Source organism: Calonectris borealis, chromosome 16 (genome assembly GCF_964195595.1).
Source record: "Calonectris borealis chromosome 16, bCalBor7.hap1.2, whole genome shotgun sequence".
Classification (NCBI taxonomy): Eukaryota; Metazoa; Chordata; class Aves; order Procellariiformes; family Procellariidae; genus Calonectris; species Calonectris borealis.
In genome coordinates, this window is record NC_134327.1 from 17,472,075 (window position 1) to 17,494,360 (window position 22,286).

Consider the following 22,286-nt stretch of genomic DNA (forward strand, 5'->3'; position numbering starts at 1 on the left):
CCCTCCGGCCCCGGCCGTCATTTCGGTGCTGGCCCGCCCTGCGCTGGGGCCACCCGCTCGTTTTTCTCCACGGACCCCGCCGGAGGTGGCGTCTCCCCGCCTTTCAGCGGAGCGCAGCCGCGCGGCGGCCAGGCCGCTGCGGGGCGGGGGGGGCGGGCCCCGCGGCCTCCGTCCCGCCCCCGGGCCGCCACCAGCCGCCCGCCCCGCGGGGCCCGCCCCGCCCACTGGCGCCAGGGAACGCCCCGCCCGCCCCGCCCACTGGCGCCAGGGAACGCCCCGCCGACGGTAGCCGCCAGGCGTCGTCAGCGCAGCGGGGACGGTGGCCGGCAGGGCCCTGGCGGCGCGTTTCCTGGTGCGCTGCGGGGCCGCGGCTGCTAGTGGCCGGCCTGCCCCCTCCTGCGGCCGGCCTGCCCCCCGGGTGCCCGCCGCGGGCCCGGAGGCGAGGCGGCGGCGGCGATGGATTTCTCCAGGTTCCTGTCGGATGACTTTGAGGTGAAGAGCTGGGTGAACGCGGCCTTCCGGGCCGTGCAGCAGGAGGCCCCCGGGAAGGTGGACGCCCACGCCGCTACCCTGGTGATGAAGTTGCAGCTCTTCATCCAGGAGGTCAACAACGCCGTGGAAGGTGAGGCGGGCGGCGGCAGTGCCGGCCATCGCCCGCGGCCTGCGGGTGGGCCCTTTGCTGGCTTGTGTCGGGCTGGGGCCGGTGTGGGTTTGCTCCTCCGGTGGAGCTTCCCTCCCGCCGCGTACCGAGTCCTGTGCGTGCTGTAACCGCTGCGTCCTGGCACCGAGAAACCGCTGCCCCTGCCAGGGGAGGCTTAGGTTGGACATTAGGAAAAGTCTCTTCACCGAAAGGGTTGTCAGGCACTGGGACAGGCTGCCCAGGGGAGCGGTTGAGTCCCCATCCCTGGAGGGATTTAAAAGACGTGTAGTCGTGGCACCCGGGGACGTGGTTTAGTGGTGGGCTTGGCAGTGCTAGCTTAACGGTTGGACTTGATGATCTTAAGGGTCTTTTCCAACCTAACAGATTCCATGATAAAGTACATATTTACATTTTAAAGATATAACTAAAATTTTGTTGTTTGCTGTTTTGCTTTGTTGTTTGGGTTTTTTCGGGTATTGAAGATTATATAAGATTATTGAAAAACTCCCTCTTTCCTGCAAGGGTCATCAGGCCCTCCTCACTGTACTGCTTGGGGTTTCTGTAGAAACAAGCCATCAGGCTCTCCAGAACATGCCCAGAGTCCTCCGGGAAGTGGAAGTCTTGAAACAGGAGGCAACATTCCTGAAGGAGCAAATGATCCTTGTTAAAGAAGATATCAAGAAATTTGAAGAAGACACAGCTCAGTCAATGCAGGTAGGTTTTGACTGACTTAGTGTTTATCTGCAATGTGTGAAATTCTAAAGTTTCCAGACTTGTTTGTATTAAACAATCTTGTGAACTCAAGATAGACAAAAACACTTCTTTTAACATTGATAGTAGAAAAGTGGGTGTGACACAGACTATTGCAATCTGCATTTCCTGAGGAACAGCTGATCACGTTTCAGCTCAGGCAGTTACCTCATTGGGGACACTGATTTGTGCCCAGATTTCTGCCTGTTGTTAGCTGGGGTGCGTAGCATTTTTCAGGCAAGGGGATACTAAAAGTACAAATCTAGAATTCAAACTAACCTTTAGTTGTTTGACTTTGGAAGTTGATTTAACATCTTTAACTCTTTCAGTCTTCCCCCTTGTAACGGGCATGATCTTTTAACACATTTTTTTAAAATCCAAGCCAAAAATAACTCCCATAATATAAGTATCTGTGGCAGTCATCTTTTGTTTCAATGGGCAACATTATTCTTTTTTTTCGTCAGGTCCTGGTAGAGATTGACCGAGTGAAATCTAGAATGCAGTTGGCTGCCGAGTCACTTCAGGAGGCAGACAAATGGAGCACATTAAGTGCAGACATTGAAGAGACTCTTAAAACACAGGTAGATACCCCATTATTCTTTTTGGTCTTTGCGCCTTTAGCTTTCCAGGAAAACTGCATTTAAAAGTAGCTTTTTGAAGTGACTTTAAAACATGTACCCGTTTGTAAAATGTCATTGTGAAATGGGTATTAATGCTTTCTAAGGTCATGTTCGGTAACCGGGTTGCTTTTCCCTGGTGGCAGGATGTGTCTGTGATTTCGGCCAAACTAACAAGCATGCAGAGCAGCCTGGCTATGCTTGTGGATACGCCGGATTACTCTGAGAAGTGCGTGCATCTTGAGGCTCTGAAGAACCGACTGGAGGCCATGGCCAGCCCTCAGATTGTTGCTGCTTTTAACTCCCAGTCTGTAGGTCAGTAAGGCTTGGTGTCATTTACTATCAGTGCAGCGTTTCTTGTCTTTAAAAAGTAAAATGTTGTTTGGGTGGAGAATTTATGTCCTGAAGGCTCCTGGTGCTGGGTTGTGTGCTTTTTCTGGTGGAGCCAGATGCCGTGAAATGTTATGTGCTCTGCAGCTGCCTGCAGTCCAGTGCATCTTTGATTTTCCTACAGTTTGGTGTACCTGTGGCCACTATGGGAAACGTGAGCTGGTTTTATAGGCCATGTAGATGCGTGAAACGGAGGTGCTGAGGCAGGGCTGCCCTGCTGTCATAGTTTAGTTGTACCATGGATGCTCTCCAAGTGGGAAGTGCTGCTCAAGTAAGCAGAAGGCCTCTGGTTTTGCGTTATCATAGTGCTACTGGGTGTTTCTGTTACCGCTTGGTGTTATAATCAAGAAGGAAATTTGTTTGGAAACATTCTGACTCCTTACTATGTTGTAAATTTGTTTTATAAACTCTCCTTTAGAAAATTTGACTTTTTGGACTGTTCTTTATGCTCCTCCTTCCCTCTCCTACTGTCGCAGTACTTCTGAAAAATACTTGTTCTGGTTGTTGCCTCTCATCTATGTGCACTTTGAGGTCCCAGTGAGGGTCTGGGACTGCGGTGCTTTTGTTGCACAGCACTCTGTGGAGTTCTTGTCTACGTAAAGGCAAGGCGCAGCAGTGCGTGACTGCAGAGAGCTGGAGGGGGTGGAGGAGGGAAGAAGCTCTATGTGCTGTGGTTCTAACAAATGTGCTTAATCCTTTGCGTGGATCTCTCTCTTCTCTCTCCCATTCCTTTCTGGCTTTTCTTCTTTGCACAGCTTCCTTTTTTCTTGGGCTGTGCTCATCACCTTCACAGTAGGTCCTGTGCCTTTTTTCTGCTGTTGCAGTGCATTACCCTTTACAGACAAATTCAAGATAAAGGATGACGTTTTGGAATATTTTCTCTGCTTAGGTTGAAAGTAAATTGAATGTTCATATGCATTGTGAGTTCTCCACCAAAGAAAACATACAGGTGCAAGAAAGCTCCTGCCAGCAGGTCTACTGGTACAAGGTCCTTTGCTTGGGCTTACTGTTCAGAATAATTGACTTTAAGCACTGTTTGCATTCTCTTTCAAAATCTGTTCTGAGTATGTGGAGACACGGGCTTTTTTCCCATTGAAGAGTTTCTCTGTTTACTGTGAAGTCGTGTTTTTTTCCTGAAGTCCAGCTCCTATAAATGTAATGCAAGTCCGTAAACGTATCTCCAGAGAGTCTGTATTCTGTTACTTCCACAGATGAAGAGCACTTCAAGTTACTTAGTGTTCTAGTTTATCTGTCTTCTGGGTCCTGTTTGAAGAACGAGGTCTCATTACTAATTTCTCTAACTCCAGATGTATTTTGTGCACAGAACTATAGTCATCCCCCTTACAGTACAAAACAGACTTTTGAGGAACTTGGATTTCAAAGCTTAGTGTAAGAGCTAACTGCGCCATTCGTCAGTCTTGAGGCAGCTAGCTTAGGTATCAGTTTGAGGAGTGGTGAAAGCAAAGCTTTGTGGAGGACTTTGTGAGGTATGTTCTAGTTTTGTAGATAGCAGCTTGTTTCTGGAAAATAATTATTTCCTCCTAGGAAATGCTCTGGTTTTATCTGTCTTTAAAACTAGATACACTTGCTGGTTAAGAAGTTAAATTTAAGAAGTTAAATTCATTCCTTGTGTCTGCTACCTGTTCTTGTTTGAGTGTGGGTTTTAGGCGGTTCTGCTCCTATTTGAGAAGATAAGCAAATAAAAGGTGAAAGTGTGTCTTTCTGTCTACGCCATTGTGCATGCTCCCTTAAAAGAAGAATTCTCTTGCTCAGTTAGACTCATGTCTCACCCTCAGCTTTGAGACTGACTGTTAACTGCCTGTTGTTTTGTTTTGTTTAGATCAGGCAAAAACATTTGTTAAAGTCTTCACCGAAATTGATCGGATGCCCCAGCTTCTTGCTTATTATTATAAATGTCACAAGGTAAGTATTTTGGTAATATTTTAATATAGAGGAATGGAAATTTGAATTCTTGCTTGGCTAGGACTGTAGGGGGAGCTGCTACATCATGTATTTTACCTTTCCTGTGTGAAGGAGGATGGAGCCTGTTCTTTTCCGTGTTTCATTCTCTGACTTCTCTTTCTGGCTGTTAACTGCTTTGGTTACTCCTCATATTTCAAGAGTAATTCTCCATTTGGGGCATTGTGTTCCTTCCTGCAATAGACATAGGATATGTGTGTTCTGCTTTCTTTCTCTGTGCCTTATAGTTTTGCTTTGCTTTTCTTGGATGTGGCCATGTCAGCAATAACTTTATTGCTGCAACTTGCCAGCTGCTGACTTCTGTAAACTCTTTTCAGGTAAGATTAAAAGTTGGAATTCCAGACAGTTCTGTAGCCATAACCTGATCCTCAAATTTCTGTCAGGACTGTGACTTTTGAGGATTAAGTTCAAGGCTAGGGCTTGCCAAGTATTTCAACTATTATGTGGGGCTATCAGTTGCAGTCTCATTTTATGAGTAAAATACCAATGTTAATTAAATCTTTGAATCAACTAAGAAGCCTCTAGCTTCCTGCTGAAAGTCTTTTCCTTCTGTGGTGCTGAATTATAGCAAAATGTTATGTTGAAATCTGGAGAGAGGAGTCAGGGTGGGCATTGTGTTTTAGCAAAAGTGCTTTGCATGGAAAGTTCTTGGTTTGAAATAACAAAAGCTACATCTGTGGACTGTCAGTTCTCCTCTTAGAATGGTTCTTACTACCCTGCAGGCGCAGCTGGTGGCAGCGTGGCAGGATCTTTGCCAAAGTGACCTAAGCTTAAATCGCCAGTTGACTGAACTGTATGACACCCTCCTCGGGACCTGGCACTCGCAACTTCAGTGGGCCACACAGGTGCAGTGACTGTTTAATATCGGTGCAGCGTATGGGAGACGACGAGATTGAACACACTCTCTTAATTCTTATACAGCTCTGAATAGTTCATCAGTGCTCACTCTTTGAGTTATACTCTGTGCCTTATCAATGCAAGTCAGGGCGTGCAACCTACTCTCTGTTTCTTGTCCAGCTCTCGCAGACAAGATTTGATTTCTGCTGTTCTACCGACAGCAAGGTTGCTGTGTTATTGACGTTAACGCTGCTCTATCACTTTCATCTGTATCTTAAGTTAAATCTAATTTGTTGGTGTTGCAAATGTGTTCTGTTGCAAGACATTTGAAATGCCTGGATTGCTTTATCACTTGGCCTGGAGGAGGCCCTCAAGGTCATATTGGACTGATTCATATCACTCTGTGTAAGATATCTGAGGGCTTCTGCTATCACCCACTGGAGTCTGTGTGCTTGTTTTTCCTGCCAAGAATAATGTAGGACCCAAAAAAGCTATTGTCCTTTAGTGAAATGAAGAAATAAGTTCATATTGTTGAGCCTGTAAGAATTTTTCATCCATGAAGGGTAAGAGATTCTTATCTTCATGTTATGAAGCCCAGTGCAAGTGCTAGGCCCATACTGCAAAGGAGCTCAGTGTTTCCTTGAAATGTATTTTTTCTGCCTAATGATTCAATGTGAATTACAGGTCAGATGTCAGCTTACATTTTAGCAGATATTCTTTGAATTGGGGATTGAGAGAGAGAAATGGCACATGGGACAAAGCTCATGTCACTCAATCTCCTGTGTTGCTTATGCTTTCTGAAGAATTCTTGGACCTTTTTCATGCTATTCGGTATCCATAGCAACCTTGCTACAGGAGACTTGTGGTGATCCCAGCTTTCAAAGCAAATGAGAGAGAATAGCTGACAAAAATGTCACAATAAAAGGCTGTAACACATTTTATGCTAGTGGTATTGAAGGTGGTGCATGTAAATAAAAGTTCTCAGCTGATTACAGTCTTTCTAGCCTTTCCAGTACTGACTTCTGCCTATCTGACCAGTAATTTAGCTTGTGATATAGTGCTATTTCTTCATATTTTACCGATATATGTGGTTTTTCCCAACACACCTGTGTAAACTGGGTGCTATGTTTTCAAATGCCCTTTTCTGCCAAGTGGTTTTTCAAATTGCTATAGTGCCTGTGTTCTGCTGAATTCAGTTTTTGACCTATACCTATTTTCTGGTTTCTTGGTTGCTGTATTCAAAGCACAGTTTCAACGGTAAAATAGGTATTGACCTAGACTTTTGTAATCAGGCTGTCCTGCATGCTAGGTCAGCAAGGTTCCTGCAGTCTTAGCAGACCTCTTCTGTTTTTTTTTACCCCTTGTGAGGTTTTTCAAATTTGTTTTTGTTCCCTTTTGGTTGGGAGCTCATGTCATCTGAGGAATCTGTGATCTGTTAGTGCACAAAATGTCGTTTTCTTGATCTGTATATCACTATCTCTCACCAACAGGTAATTCTATGTTAATTCTTTCATAGAAGGAAGCACAGGCCCAGCACAGTTTTCTGTGCTGGGCATGAAAAAGTCCGGGTCGGGCTGCTGCTTTTTCTTCCAGCTCTTTACTCCTTGGTTATGGCAGCCTGCCTCTCTGCTGACAGCATCTGCAAACCCGACTGTTCGGCCTCTTCTGTCCCTCTGTTTCAGGAGCCCAGGTCTCTCTGGCAAGGGCATAAGCCAGACCACAGTGGGCGTGATGGCCCCTGGGAAGTGGTGCTGCGTCTGCCAGCAGGGCAGCAGCACGGGTCCAGGAGGGCTGAAGAAGGTACCAGCCCCTGGATAGACAGGACCTGCTCAGTTTGGAGTGGGCCAGTCTGTCTTTTCTGAGACAGTGACATGCGGTTTGTGCGTTGTGGGGCTCTCTCTGGAAGCTATCTGCTGCCGTCTGCTGCCTGTCATGTTCCTCTGAGATAACGTGCTTTTGCTAATAGCTTTTCTGTTACCACAGGTTTTCAAGAACCCCCATGAAATTGTGACTGTATTGTTGATTCAAACTCTGGGGGCGTTGGTGCCTTCCATCCCCATCTGCCTCAGCACTGCCATGGAGAGAACGGGCCAAGAAACCAAGCTGAATAAGCTGCTGGAGCTCTATGATGCCACCATCCACTTCGCAAAAGGGCTGGAAGTAGCAATGCTGCCAAACCTGAGTAAGGCTCTTGCACTGAATTTTGTCATTCTGTTCTGTCAACTCCTTCGTAAAGTTCCATTGTGGGATTTTGTTTAGCTTTACATGGAGGGAGGGATTATATCTTCTACAACATTGACCAGTTAGGTGGCATTTGCACCTTTGTGTTTGTGTATATGTATGTATCTTACACTAAAGATATTGACACAATACTGAATGAGTTTACTGAAGCAGACCTGTTCTGAGCATGCTTGCTATCTTGGGTAAATGATATTTAGCACTTTTCCTTTTACAAGCATTAGTATTTCTTCTGTCTAACGGATGAGGAAATGTCTCTAGGGAAGCTGTGAAACGCATGTCGAAAGATCACAAAGCATAAAAGTCAAGGAGTTTCCTGGAATTAAGTCACTCCTTACTAAACAAGAGAAAACCTGCTTGAAAGCTGCATCCATTGGATTCCCAATTTTTACTTTGTAGTTTTTCTGTTGCTACTGGCTCATGTTTTAATCAAGTGAAGATACAGGGCGAAATATTATTTCTGAACTGTTGGTAGTTTATTCCCTAGCAGCATCCTCAGTGTTTGATTCAAAATCTAACCTATGCTTTCCTTACCCTATGATGTTTGTCATCTCATTTTGGTCATGACTTGATGAATAATTCCTGCAAACCACAAAGTAGTGAGGTCCTGTGTTTACATGGGTTTATGCCTGACTTGACTATTTATAGTCCTTTATTAATCTGGTAGGGCCCCTTCAAAGACTAGGTATGGGAAAATCCTAAATTAAATGGAGCATTCCTAATGCTGTGTTTCCTGTGTTTGGTTCCTCATAACATTGTCTTGAGCTATTTAAACCTGGATTCTTACTTGATCATGTAAATTATGATTACTGGGCAATTTCGGGGAGTATGACTGTCATCATGTCTGGTTTTGTTGTCTTTGTGATTGCGTACTCTTGTCATTCATTTTCTATCCTTGGCTTAGCTTAATTTGTGATTTGTAATAGAAATGGTTAAAAAGGACTTGGAAAAATGATGTCAAATTCTAGAAGATGATGGAATAGGAAGACAGCTGCTGACCTGTAATCCGGGTGTGTTTAAAAAAAAAAGTTTCTTTAGTTCCATCTCTTTTGCTGTGGGGTAAGATGTTTGGGAAGAGAAATATCTCAAGAATGGAAAGGCCAGGTGACTCAGCAGAACAGGGTCAAACCAGTTCCTACGTATGTGTATGTGAGGGAAGGGTTCATTCATGATTCATGGGATAATTCAGGTTGGAAGGGACCTCGGGAGATGATCTAGTCCAACCTCCTGCTCCAAGCCAGGTCCGCTATGAGTTCAGACCGTGTTACTCAGGGTATTGTCCAGTCTGATCTTGAAAACGTCCAAGCATGGAGATAGCACAGGTTTTGGACAACCTGCTCCATTGCTTGTCTGTCCTTAGGATGTAAAAGGTTTTTCTTATATCCAGGATTCAAAGTAATTCTGGTTTGCTGCTAGTTTGAGTTTGGCAAAACTTCATGGTAACAGGTAGTGTCCAGTTCTGGTTGAGAAGTAATCATTTAGACCTGTTTTTTGTTTGGGTTTGCAGCTGCCTGCTCAACAGAATGGCACTGAAATGCTGAATTCATGATTCAGGATGATGACTACCGTGAAGTGGTAGTGCTAAGTGAATTGAGTTAGTGTCAATTATTTTAAGTATGAACCAGGCTTTCTGATAAATGAGGATTGCCCCTGTTTGAAGTTATGGGACTAATTCATGATTCAGGATGATGACTACCGTGAAGTGGTAGTGCTAAGTGAATTGAGTTAGTGTCAATTATTTTAAGTATGAACCAGGCTTTCTGATAAATGAGGATTGCCCCTGTTTGAAGTTATGGGACTAATGTGTTTCACTTCTCAAATGGTTTCAACACCTTCCTTCTACTGTAGGTTGGAATGTTTCATAGATTTTTGTCACCCAGGCTGTTTTGGATCAGTGAGTGATAATTTTCCTGAGGCACTTGTTGTAGAACATCTTGGTTTTAGGAAGCAGGTAGAGATAATAACCTTGTTTTTAAAAAAATCTGTGTATTTGAGACTTAAAGCTCTTGGGCAGCTCTCCAAGCCTGTGTAGGCAGCATGCTCTAACTGAAGAACTACTGCATGTTGTTTGAAACACGATTTTTAGTAGCTTGTTCATTCATTTGTAGACTAAACATCTGATTCTTTATAGAGGAGCAGAACCTGGTAAAAGTGATGGAACTTGTGGAAGCGGTGTATGGTCCGTACAAGCCCTATCAACTTGAGTATGGAGACCTGGAAGAAGAAAATCTCCTCATTCAGATCAGCGCAGTGCCCTTGGTAATGTAGCAGTCTTTGTTCAACTACACAGGGAGAGACCTGAAGACTCTACAAGGGTCTTTGCCATAGTTCTTGCTGTCTTTCCTCCTGTAATTTTTTGGTAATATTTCCTGTTTGCAGTATATTTTTATACTGTTAAGTAAATTTTGTTTAAGGAATAAAGTTAATTTCGGCAGCGCTGTCAGATCGGAGGTAACTCCTTTCTTCTTCTCCTCCACCCAGTAACTGGTACATTGTGGATCTGCTGGAGAAAGACTTCACCAAAATATTACTATCAACCAAGAGCCTGCTTCAAGTTCGGTAGAATTTATTAAGAACAGAGTCCATGGGAGGAAAGTGCTTTTTGTAGAAGATTCTGTTGTTGGCAGAACTGTTTTTCCTTGAAGACCTAGTAAACATAGGATTTGGCAGCCCGACTTTTACTAACAGTCACTGTGCAGGAAGGTGGAAGCAACCAGTGTTGTTCTCCCTTAAGTGTGTCACAGTGTTGGAGGATGCTGAGAGAACGACGTGTTACGCAAGGTGTCTTTAATGCCTGGACACTCACTGAAAGAAGAGTCAGGCTCAACTTTGTTGTTGTTGTTATTTAGGAGCATTGGGAAGTAATTGACTGTGTCCAGGAACTGAACCATTCAGTCAACAAACTCTTCATTCTGGCTTCTGGAGCCGTGGACAACTGCATTAAACTCACTGATGGACTGGGAGTGTCTGGGCTCCTTAAGGCTCTGAAAGCTCTGTTCACAAAGTAAGGTGCTTTTAGTTACACTGCTGCATTTATCCTAAGGGAGTAGCAAGTATTCAGTTTGTGGCCAAGGATTTTGTAGTTCATGAAAAATGTCTGAGTATCTATCTGAAAGTATCTATAACCGTAGTATGAATCATCTGATATCCCCTCCTACCACTTCATTCAGGCAGTGACTGTTTGTTAGGGGAAAAATGGAAGCTTTTTATGGCTAAATGGAAGACTTTTCTCAGCTGTTTTCTATTGTGGTTGGACGGAATTTTCATTTTTAATAAATACTTTTGGAGGGAAAAACGTTTCCCAAAACAGAGTAAGACAAAGACAGATCAGGCTGATGAAAGTAAGTGAGGAAATGTATACTTACTGGGACCTCACATTCAGAATCTGCCTGTAAGTGCGAGATGCCCTAAGTGAGTGAGGTTCGCTATAAGTTCTTGTCTTAAAGTATCAGTGACAGCCTGCTTAGATCATACTCAGTACTGATGACCTCCTTATTCTTTCCTGATATCGAAAGAGCTGCTCACAAGGTATAAATCAAACTGTTACCTTGCTGCCCTGTGGGGAAGAGGAAAGCATGCTTCTCTGATCTCACCTTCTTTATAGGCAATTACATAGCAGTGTGCATGCCTCCAGCTTATGGGCATTATTTGAGAAAAAAAAGGGGGTGTGTGGAAAACAAAATGTTCTCCTTTTTATCCATGTTCTCATCTGGGGAGTAGTTGAGAAAACAAATTCATAAGATTGTTGTCACTGTGTTCCTGGAGTAAGGGCCAAGTGATTGGAGTAGCAGTAGCCTTATAAACTTTTTCTGGTCTTTCCCAGGAAGTGTGATTAGTGTAGTGGTAACAAAAATGTCTTACTCATACCTTCTCATGGGAGTGGAGAGTTTCTAGTAACCCATATGCAACAAATTGAAGTAGCCACACAGTATCTGTTACTCTGAGTTTCTCCGTGTCTTCTAGTGTAGGCTTGAGTGGGCTGTGGCTGATCAGTTCTTCACATTCATGTATTTGGACTGGAACAACAGTGTCTCTTCTGAACTCCTCTTCTAATATTTCTGGTTCTTATTTGGCCCTTGTAGAGGACTGAATGAGCAAATTGCAGGATATACAGTTATGCTGCTCTCCAACCTATTCTTTTATGCTGGTGCTTATCTCTTCTCCATTTCTCATTACAGGTATACATCTGACTTTACAAATACATTGCAGTCTATACGAAAGAAATGTAAACTGGATGATGTCCTATCAGATTCCCTTTTCCAGGAGGACTGGACTGCATTCCAAAACTCTGTCCGGTAAAGGGGACTTTTTTGCCTGGCTCAGAACTGATTTTTGTATCAAAGTTGGAAGGGAGTAACTTGGGGTCGGTTCACACAAGTTCTTAGTGCAGAATGTAGGGCTATGCCCACTTAGCTGCAGTGCTGCTGGGACCATTAGTGTTAGTGACTGGGTTTCAGGTTGTTGCTGGCACAGTAAGTGCTATGAGACTCCCCATCCTGTCTGGAGCAAGACTGCATGTCATATCACTTGAAATATCAGCAGCTCTTAGAATTTTTCCCAGTGACACTGAGCTGGCCTTAGCTGTGATGACAAGAAGTAGCATGTGGATGAGGCTGTTGGGCAAAAAAATTCAATATATTACCAAATGGATGCAGAGTTAATAGCCAAATTAACTCTTGACAGATGTGTCCCCTGTGGGCTGTGGTTTGGTTATTGCATTTTATAAGTACTTGATGTGTGTCTGAGATGGGTTGTCTGGGGAGGGGGTCTGGCATTATGTGACTCAAATCTCACAACATGTGTTTTTGTCTTGTCCTTTCCCAGGATAATTACTACTTGCGGTGAGCTCCTTCGTCAGTGTGGAGACTTTGAGCAGCAACTGGCCAACAGGTAAGCATTGCTGAACTTAATTCATGAGCTGTCAACATAGGTACCAAGTTGAAAGAAAACAAATCCCAAAGTACTTTCATTGCAGAGACCATGGAGGGAAAGCAGAACCATGGTGATTTCCCCCCACTGCCCCTCCCCATCTTTTGAAATGTCAAAGATGGGTCACAGACTGTTCCACTCAGTCGTGTGCCCTGAGACAGTCACAAGAATCCTTTTTCTTGGATATCTGGCTGGGCATCAAATGGACTGCCAGATTGGGGTCAGGAAGGAATTTTCCACCAGATCAAATTGGCAAGATTCTCACCCCCCTTGTGACACGGGGCATGAATCACTTGCTGAAATGAATCTAGGTGTGCCTTAACTGATCAATTCCTTGTAACTTGAGGAGTGTCGAGCACAGGCAGCACGTAGATCTTTTGTTGTTTGTAAGCAGTGCACTGTTCAGCCTCTTGTACGTTGAAATGCTTTAGTCTGACTTTAGTGCCTGTGCTTTGTATAGGACACAGTGGCCTGCAGTGCACAGGAGGCTGAGTTTGTTCCGTATCTGCTAGACGTTCTGAGAGCACAATCCTCTTTTTCATCTCAATATTTTTTTGCAGTTTTTGAGTTGCACGGTAGACATGAGAGTTGGCTATAATTAGTGTCTGCCACCAATGAATACTCTCTCCCTTGAAGTAACATAAAGGTAGTGTCGGTCCTTGGACCAACGTGAGAACAACACTGCTGATTTCAGAAGATTTTGCTAGTGACTTTTGTGTACTTGTTTTCAGGATTTTATCAACTGCTGGGAAGTATCTCTCGGACTCCTACAGCCCTTGTAGTTTTTCTGGCTTTCAGGATAACAGTTCTGCAGAAAAGAAGAGCTCCGTAAAGAATCCCTGGCAGGAATACAATTATCTTTTGAAGGAGAATCCGTCTGAGTATGCCAGCCTTATGGAAACACTTTACACTCTAAAGGTAGCTTTGGTGCCTGGGAGAGCCTGCCTCTATCACAGGATGCTGTTGGGCCCACATTTGGTAGATGAGACCTGGATTCCCCCTACAGCCTGATTACTTTTCATCCTGAACTGCAGGCTTTTGAAGGGCTATGTTCCAAGTCTTCCACAGAGATGATCCGCTGAGAGATGAAATGTGCAAACCCAGGAAGTCTGGACTCATTCCATCTCTCCCCAGATCCTGGCTGTGTTTTGTGAACATGCCCTTATCAGTTCAGATGAGGGAGATTTTGTCGCAGAAAGCATTGGGAAGATTGTGTTGGAGCCATTTCAAATTCTGGAGCCCACATACCGGCTTCTCAAGACTTTCTTTGCCACTTACACTCTGTTGCCATATCCATTCTGAAATATAATTCTGCAAGATCATTCATGCATGCATCTGTGAACAGGGTAGAATGACTCTAGTTATCTTCTTGTGGATCTAAGTTATGTTTGCCATCGTTAGTCACCTGTAGTAGTGAAGTCAAGGTTATGAGTTCTGCCTCTTATTTCCTCAAAACGTTTTGGTTTCTTTTGCACTTAATTTGCCTGCAACTTGTGCAGCTCTGCCTTCAGTGTTACATGTTTGACTTTAAACCTTTGCTAAATAGTCAAGTTCCATAGGTACCCTTCATGTAAAACTTCTGCTTAATTCCATGCAGGGAATCAGTTAGTTGTGCCCTTTGAGTAAAAGGCAGCTTTGCTATCTTCTCTGCAAGTTTCTCAGTATCTAGCCTGTACTGGTGCCTGGCATGGCTGGAATGTGATGCCGATTCTCTGTTCTACATTTCGGGGAGCAGCGCTCAGTTTCTGTCTTGAATAACTGGTTGGAATAGAGCATCCCAAAGGAAACAAGCTGTGCCATTGCAGAGGAAAGCTCTTTTGTATTAGGGTGGCCTAGTAAAGACCTCTTTAGGAATGTTAACAAAGCTGCTCTTTGGTCAGTATACTGACTTCTGTATGTAAACATTTTTCTGTGTCCGTATGTGTTAGGAAAAAGGTACGAGTAACCACAACCTGTTGTCTTCATCTCGATCTGCCCTAAGCCGCCTCAACCAGCTGGCACACCACTTGGCTTTTGATTCTGTTTTTCTTCGCATCAAACAACAACTCTTACTTGTTTCAAAGATGGAGGTGAGTAATGGGTACGTCAATCTGATCTGAACTGGCAAGGTTTACCCGTGGGATCCCTTAGGGTGGAGTACAGCTCGATGTTGCTTACCTTTCTCCTTTTCAGAATGTTTCCCTCCGGTATCACATTTCTTCCCTGAGCTACAGTCAGTGGAAAAGTTTACCTCCCTTCATCCACAGCATTCACAACAGACAGCTATGTTTGCAAGCTCTGATGTTTGTTTGAGATGTTGCTTTTCTAACTTGCGTGAGCATGTATTTTCCACAGGGAAGTGTGTGGAAAGGATTGTGTATGTTTTGGGCCTGAGGGAGGACAAGGTAGCAGTTTTCTCACGATCTGTGTTCTGCTTTCTAGAAGTCCTTGGATAGTCACTGTTCATGTCACAGTGTGACCCCTTCCTAGAATACCAGTAGGCTTCACGCTCCAGAAAGTCATAGACTCTTTCTGCACTTTTTGCCTTACAGGGTTGGAATTCTGGTGGCATTGGTGAGACCCTGACAGATGACCTGCCAAACTTCAGCCTGACTCCTCTGGAATATATCAGCAATGTAAGAGCATGCAAGGGTAGTTACTGGAAGCCCAATGCTGGGGGAATCTCTTCTGTGTTTCCCCAATATTTTGTAAAATCATAGTATTTGTTAAAGTTTTTATATGATGGTGATAGATGCTCTCAGTGGTCCACCTCTCATCAGTTGGGTTGTACCATTCTTTGTAGCTTTTATGAAATCCCTGTCAAATTCTGGAATAGCAAAAGAACGTAGGGAGCACAACGAGAGGTTCTTCTCTATTGAACTGCACTGTTTACAGTGTTAACTCTCATAATGGGATGGGAAATGCCAACTTTTGTTTGTAGGGGTGAATACTGAGCATATATTCATAATGCAGTCCATGTAGCCTAAAAGTTCCTGCAATGTGTATTGGAGTGATTTAATCATACTATGAAGTTAAAAAAGTCTTGAGCTCTTACCCTTCTAATCCCCACGTGACTCCCTGGTTTCTCTTTCTGATGGGATAACAATGAAACCTTTTTGGCAATGGGGTGTCTGAGTGGAAGAGGAGAGTGAGCTGTTCATTCCTTCTGACTAGGCACTCCGCAGTTTGGTGCTGCTGAACAGCATTCTGATTGCTCTCCCATTCTTCTGGTTGGTGTTTCAAGTCGCTACCAAATTTGCAGTTCAGATATTAATATTAGCTGCTATTATTATCTCAATACAAAGTATAATTTGATAAGCAAGTTTTTTTATTCTACTATCATTCTGTGCATCATACAGGGAATGGATTTTTCAAGGACAGGCTGCAACCAAAAGCTTTTAATATTTTGGTTTCTTCTGGCTTATGGCCTACAGACTGTTATACTCTGCTTTTAAAGCTTAAAAAAAAAAAAAAAGAAATATATAGAAATGGGTAGTCAGTCAATTTGTGGGATAATTTTATCATAGGTAGTTTGAATTTAGCTATCTGAGAGACTTCTATGAGGTTTAGAAAGCTCATGGGCAGTGTATCAGGTAAAACTTCAAGGAAGGGTTGCTACTGAAATTCTAAGTGGCTTTCTAATTAACACAGTTCACCAGGAGAGACGTGCATGGTTGTTAACTTTCAATTAAAGTGGCAGTCTCTTAAAACTGAGATGTGTATGGTTGTTACTTGATTATTACTTGTGAGGAATCAAAGGACATTTCTGGCTGTCCAAGGCAAAGAGGAACTTCAAAATATTTCAGATACAAAGCATTTGTTTTCTGACATCTTTTCAGATCTACCCTTTATCCTGCTGCTGAGTGATAGGTGGGCCAAGACCGAGCCACCGCTTTGTCTTAGGTAGTCTTGAAGTAACAGTACTGCGTTGTGCAGTAAAATTGAAAATTAAAAAACTAGAGGAGAGTTTAGAAACAAATTGATGTGGCGTATGTGCTGTGTAGAAGAAAAGGCAGGTGATGTGAGCTAAGGAAAAAGCTATTAATGAACATGTTCCATAATGGGGAGGCAGAGTACTCTTAACTGTATCTGCACCTAGAAAGATTCTCTGTAGTAGCAGATAATCACTTTATAAACAGGGCGGTATTTGTTGAGTGCCTGAAGTTAGGTAGCTTATGCGTGTGAATGTGTGAGCGTGGTCCTGTTTGGGAGTGATACATTTCTGTAATTCATGATTATATTGTCACTTGAATCCGTGTTTCCTCTTCTGTGGTTTTGTTTGGTTCAGTCACTTAAATTCTGCTCTAGAAAACAAATTGCCAGAGATCAAAGATTTGCTTGGAGTAACAGTTCTCTGTACAGGTTTTTCTTAATGTGATTGTTTCAATGACTGGTTCTCTGACCTTGTGAAAATTTTTTCTTGTACAAAGTGTAATGATGAGCAAGAGCCAATTTGTTTCTGAGCAAATGTAGGTTAGTGAGTTGCTGTCAAGCTCAGCTTTGTGCTTTCAGGTGTGGATTACTGCAGTTGACTTTTTTCCTCTAGCAAAGTACTTGCTTCGCATTTGTTCAGTGACTCAGCTCTTTGTGCTTTTATTCTAGATTGGGCAATATATTATGTCGCTTCCTCTCCACCTTGAGCCATTTGTCACTCAAGAGGATTCTGCTTTGGAACTGGCATTACATGCTGGAAAACTGCCTTACCCCCCAGAACAAGGTAGGGTGAAACCAAAGTCTTGAAGTGTCTGGGGGAAAGCTTTCACATTTTGACATTACGTGGGTGTGATGTGTTATGGTAACAAAGCTGTTTGAGATCCATTTCCTATCACCTAGTCGTGCTGTTTCTTCCAAGAGTCTCTTGGTAATACGCAGGAGGAGTGAGCCTCTAAATAATGAGTAAAACTTCTTCAGCTTGGTCTATTTAAGTTTAGTATTCATTAAAACTGTGGTTTGGGTGCAGGGTCTGAAGTATTACTGTTTCAGAGTTGGAGCAGTATTTAATATCCTAGGTGCAGGGAGTGAACCTGGGGAGGTTCCTGGGGTCAGTTCCCAAACTCTGAAGGGAACCGTTGACCCATCTAGCCTTAAAGACTTCTCAAGTTAGCTTTTGCTGCTCCTTATCAGCCTGTCCGTTGGAGTACGGTTCACGGAGCGGCTTGGACTGTCTAACAGCATGCTGAAGGGGGAGTCTTGCTCCAGCTTTGCACTCCTGCCCTGTCCTTTGTGCTGGTTCCACAGCAGGGCCGTTTCCGTTCATTAACCCCACAGAAAAATATTCACTTTTTTCTTTTTCTGGCCTAGTTTCTCAAAAATTTATCAATATAGTGATTTAAATCAACTCCCTAAGAGGTCTGCTATGCAGCAGAGCTGGCAGGAGCGCACAGCAAGGAGTAGGCAAAGAGGAAGCTTGTGACCATGTTTAGAAGTAGTGAGTTGTTAGGATGGCCGACCCTCTCGTGTAATGTCCCCATCTGCTGAAGAAAACAACCCTGCATCGGTGATCATGCAGTGTATTCTTACCCCTAGACAGTACCTAAGCTGGGGTTCTTGCAACAGCTGTCTGCCAGGAGCTGACCTGGTATGAAGCTTTCCAGCTTCAGACCCTAGTGAAATCTGGAGAGAATGTCCCGTAAGCTTAATTTTACACTAACCACTTGTGGTATAAAATATGCAGTCCTCTATGGCCTTGCTGAGAACCACAGCCCCTTAATTTGTTGCTGGAAAAGAGGAGCCCCTGAGCTCCTTTCTTCAGGAATAGGTTATTCATTCTCAAGCACGATAGTAATGCTGTTTTCTTGCAAAAAACTTTTTCCTCTGCTTCTTTTCTCTGTAAATCCAGGAAAAACTACTGTTATATCCTGTGTGACATGCTAACCTGTGCCCATCTGTGACAAAGGTTAGGAGCCCATGGTCAGAAACTGGTCTGCCGTCTGTCTTGTTTTGGACAGGTTTTGCATCTTTGGGAATGTGTTTTCTTAAGGATCCGACCTAGTCTCTGTAGTCAGGTTCTTGCTCAGTAAGGACACAATTCTGGAATGCTGACCACTTCACTGAAATTCCTTTTTCATCCTATATTAACTCCAGCTGAAAAATCATTAGTTCCACTGCTACTTCCAGTGCCCCCTGGGTCTTTAGTGATTAGATACCAACCACAATGATTAAACCCCCCGTGCTGAAGGAAGTGCAGTGGGTGCTGCGGGCGGCTGCTGTCCGAGACAGCTAGGGCCCAGGTTCCTCTTCAAAACTTTCTCCCCAGAATACACGAGGAGTTCTTTCTGCGTGTCTTTCCTTAATTTCTTGCAAGCTGAGTTTTGGCTTGTGTTTATTCTTCAGATGGCTGTCCTTATCTGTTGTCATTAGTCTTGCTGCAGGTAACAACAGTGGCTACATAATGCTTCCCAGCAGGTTGGCAGCGCACCATGGTTTGCTGTGGTTAATCTCTTTCAGTGTTTATTTCCACTGACAATCAAGGAAGTGTAGAGCTTGGTATTTATAGTCTTCCTGTAGCCTGCTGAGAATATGCTCTTTAGTTTAGGTTTTTGCATTATTTATTTTGTCATCTTAAAGTATTTACATGTTTAATAGTTCATTAACTTTCAAACCACTGATGAACACAGAATTCCGTTAGGGCTTGAAAAAAAACCTGTGAATCCTTGTCATTGCAGTAGTTTGTAAACTAGTCCTGGAAGGTGGTCCTGTAGAACATGCCAGGCAGTGCCCCTGATCCCAGCCTGATCAGCTCTCAGCCCTTTGGAAATGACTTACCTGGAGAAGTAATAGAGGGAAGTCAAGTGTTTTGGGTCTTGAGCTAACTTTCAATGTTGTGTAGTATCAGGGAGGATATGTAACTGCTTTGGCTACTCCACAACCAGCTGATAAACTCTGAATCCTAATGAATACCTTAATGTCTCATTGAAGAAAGGAGTTAACCATTTATGAATTGTGTTTTGTTACAAAACCAGCAAATGCAGGTAAGCGAGTCTGCTGACAGCTAACGAGAATTTTCTGTCCAGGAGATGAATTACCTGAGCTGGACAACATGGCTGACTACTGGCTGGGCTCCATCGCCAGAGCTACGATGCAAACTTACTGCGAAGCCATCCTGCAAATACCAGAGCTCACAGTACATTCGACAAAGCAGCTTGCCACAGACATTGGTAAGATTGGTGCACACGCTGTCCTGAGAACTGTTGCCGTAGCCCATGGGCTGCTCTGTCATTACATTAGATTTGAAGAGACTGCAGTGTGGGTTTCTCCTTTAACCGTGAGCATGTTGATCTGATATGATACTCTGCGTGGTGGAGTGGTTCACAGCTGCTCTTTTGCAAAGTGTTCTGTCACATCCCTCTTCGAGGGAAGGGTGATGTGCCAGTAGGTAGTCCTGCTTCTTCACTGCTTTGTGCTTCTGACTGTGGAAATCAAAGTCCTTCAGAACTGAGAGGATTCCGTTACAAGCCAGTCCTCGCAAGAAAGATCTGTATATAATCTTTTCAAGTGTGGCACTGCTCTTTCCCTTCTCATCAAAGTGCCGTGTACTGCCAGTATACGCCATATAGGGGGTACACAGCATGTGCCAAGCCTGTTGGGAAGTGCTCCAGTGGATTACGAAGGGGGTAGCCGCTTGATTTCTTCCATTCACTTGATAGCTGAAGTAGGGAAGATCAGCTAAAGACCTTCTAAAAGTTGTTGTGGAGCACTTGACCAGCATCCTTTTTTACAAAACCTATAGGATCAGCTCCCCTGCCACGGGTAACTTGCCGCCCTGCTGCTCTGAAGGTGCTAGATCACTAAAGATACTTTCAACGTGGAGAAGTTTTCAGCAGCAAAGTGGGACACAGCTGGCACGTGTTGTTCATCTCTGCCTTCTCCCATGCCATGCAGAGTGCTTGAGGGAGGACTGATGGAAGGTGCCGGGGAAGGCGTTTCTGCAGGATATGGAGGAGATGGGTTTTTCTTATCCAAAGCTGACGAAAGCGTCACCTCGAGACCACTACAGCTATTGTAAATGCCAGTTAGTCCTTTTTTTTGCTGTAAATCATGGATGCTGACTTCCCCACGGCCAAGCTCAAAAATAAGGATGCAGACAATATCTCCTCAGCTCGCTTGGAAGTGTGCTTGAATGTCAGTGAACTCAGCCTGAATCTTTTTTTTTTTTCTTTGGCATTGCTTAAAAACAAACCGGTGGATTAGAGGCTGGTTGCTCAGCATTCTCCCTTCCATCCTTAATTCCCCAGCTGACTTTGAATCAGTGAGCTGGAACTCCCTCCTGCCTCGACAGCCATTCACCTCTGCAGAACTTCCCAGCTTTGTTGCAAGCTCCTTGCCTTTGAAAGCGTGATTGTGATCCTTTATCTGTGACCGTGGTGACCGACTACCCCAAGGGTGTTGTGTGCAGACACTGAAACGTGGCAGAATGTGTCTCAGTCCTCTGAAAAAACAGACGGTTGTCTAAGCTAGTGTACAGGAAGCAGAAAATATGCACCAGTCGGTACAGTTAGATTCCAAACACACTGCCGTTTTCTGTGTTTTTGAGCTATCAGTGACAGGATTCTAGCTGTTGTGAAGAATGAAGAATAACTTTCATTTGTACAGTGTCTGTTGCCTGTTCAAATACATGTTTATCCTTGATCTTACAGATTATCTAATAAACGTTATGGATGCCCTCGGCCTTCAGCCATCAAGAACACTGCAAAATATTGTAACTCTGTTGAAGGCAAAACCAGAGGACTACCGGCAAGCTGCAAAAAGTGTGCCCCGCAGAATGGCCAGCAGCATCGCTGCAATGAGAGGCCTGGAGTGTTAGCTGTGATGTCCCTGCTGCTGGACACTGTTCAAGGGCTGAACTGTTTGGGTTGGTTTTATTTCCCTATAAACTTTGCAAGGACAGTGCAAATGTCTCTGGGGATTAGGGGAATTTATTTCTGAATAACTTTCAATAGATGTCTTTGTCTTGGAAAAGCTTGTTCCATTTTTCAATCTTTAGAAATAAGGAGGGATGTCCTACAGCCAAATTTACCAAAAACTATCTGGATGACTTTGAGTAGGCTGAGCAGTGCTGGCTTCTGACTAGAAACATTCTGCCCGTTGCTGGAGAGTTCATGCTTCATGGTGGTGAGATGACTGGCTTTTTCAGAAAATTTAATCAATTCTGAATCTAAAATTACGGGGTAGGTACAACAAAGATCGACTGATTGGAAGCTCTTCTACCTGGAGGCAATCATCATTGCTCAAGTCTGTCATTATTCATGAAGTCAAGAAGACAGTCTCCTCAATTAGTAGATGAGGCATGATGAAGCTCACCCCTGAGAATAAAACCAGTTTTGTAGGTTGTTCCTTGTGTGATTAATGTATTCTACTGAAAGCTATGAAGTGTATGAGAAATGTAAGGAAAGTGTTGTTTTCTTGGAAAATTTATTAAAGCTTGGTATATAGATCTTTGTAAAAAAACCTCATCTAGCCTAAGTATGCTTCCAACACTCCCACAGCTTTTTTTCTTAGGAGAAAACTGGACAGAATACAAAGAGGGCCCAAAACTGGAATGCCAGCTGTGTGAGACTGCTGGATAAAACCTCACATGCAAACTCTTCTCTTTTGGAGGGGAAAAACATCTTTCTTCCCTTTTCTGTATCTACTTCTGCAGTTTTCTGCTTTTCCTCACCACCAGATGCCTTGGGGGAATAATACTTTTCTCAGTGTCCATGTTCTTGCCTCTTCTTTCCTTAACTTGGTTCAGGCTGCTCTAAACGGTGTTTAGCCAGACCCACAAATCTTTCTGCTGTCTTGGCTTTTGACTGTTTTTTCCCTGGCAGCTTCTGTCTTTCGGACAGCTGTCATTTCTCGTCCCCGTGTTGCTGCATTTGTGGTCCTCCTTTTGGGACTCGTTAGTCTGATGTGTTCTCCCCTGGGTGACTGTGTGCTTAGCTGCC

At 43.8% G+C, this 22,286-nt stretch overlaps 1 protein-coding gene across 2 annotated transcripts; it reads left to right on the forward strand.

Annotated features, from left to right (window-relative positions):
* The first annotated feature begins 294 nt into the window (after nt 1-294).
* COG7 (component of oligomeric golgi complex 7) lies at nt 295-22,058 on the forward strand. 2 transcript variants are annotated; one of them, XM_075165624.1, is made up of 17 exons: nt 295-622; nt 1,206-1,354; nt 1,855-1,971; nt 2,154-2,322; nt 4,238-4,320; nt 5,100-5,222; nt 7,198-7,396; nt 9,584-9,711; nt 10,302-10,456; nt 11,631-11,747; nt 12,277-12,342; nt 13,113-13,299; nt 14,310-14,450; nt 14,913-14,996; nt 16,963-17,077; nt 19,374-19,517; nt 20,997-22,058. In XM_075165624.1, the coding sequence occupies exons 1-17, from the start codon at nt 457-459 to the stop codon at nt 21,161-21,163; spliced, it is 2,310 nt and encodes a 769-aa protein (XP_075021725.1). In that variant the 5' UTR covers nt 295-456; the 3' UTR covers nt 21,164-22,058. The 2 variants fall into 2 exon arrangements, with proteins under 2 accessions (XP_075021725.1, XP_075021726.1); XM_075165625.1 differs by having other exon boundaries at nt 375-622; nt 13,164-13,299; nt 20,997-21,800.
* Nucleotides 22,059-22,286: the final 228 nt, after the last annotated feature.

Bases quoted from the DNA above. Each gene is read 5' to 3' on its own strand.
- COG7 (XM_075165624.1), top strand. From the start codon at position 457: ATGGATTTCTCCAGGTTCCTGTCGGATGACTTTGAGGTGAAGAGCTGG. The intron at 623-1,205 runs GTGAGGCGGGCG...GGGTTTCTGTAG, and splicing joins GGTCAACAACGCCGTGGAAG to AAACAAGCCATCAGGCTCTC. The intron at 14,997-16,962 runs GTAAGAGCATGC...CTTTTATTCTAG, and splicing joins CTCTGGAATATATCAGCAAT to ATTGGGCAATATATTATGTC.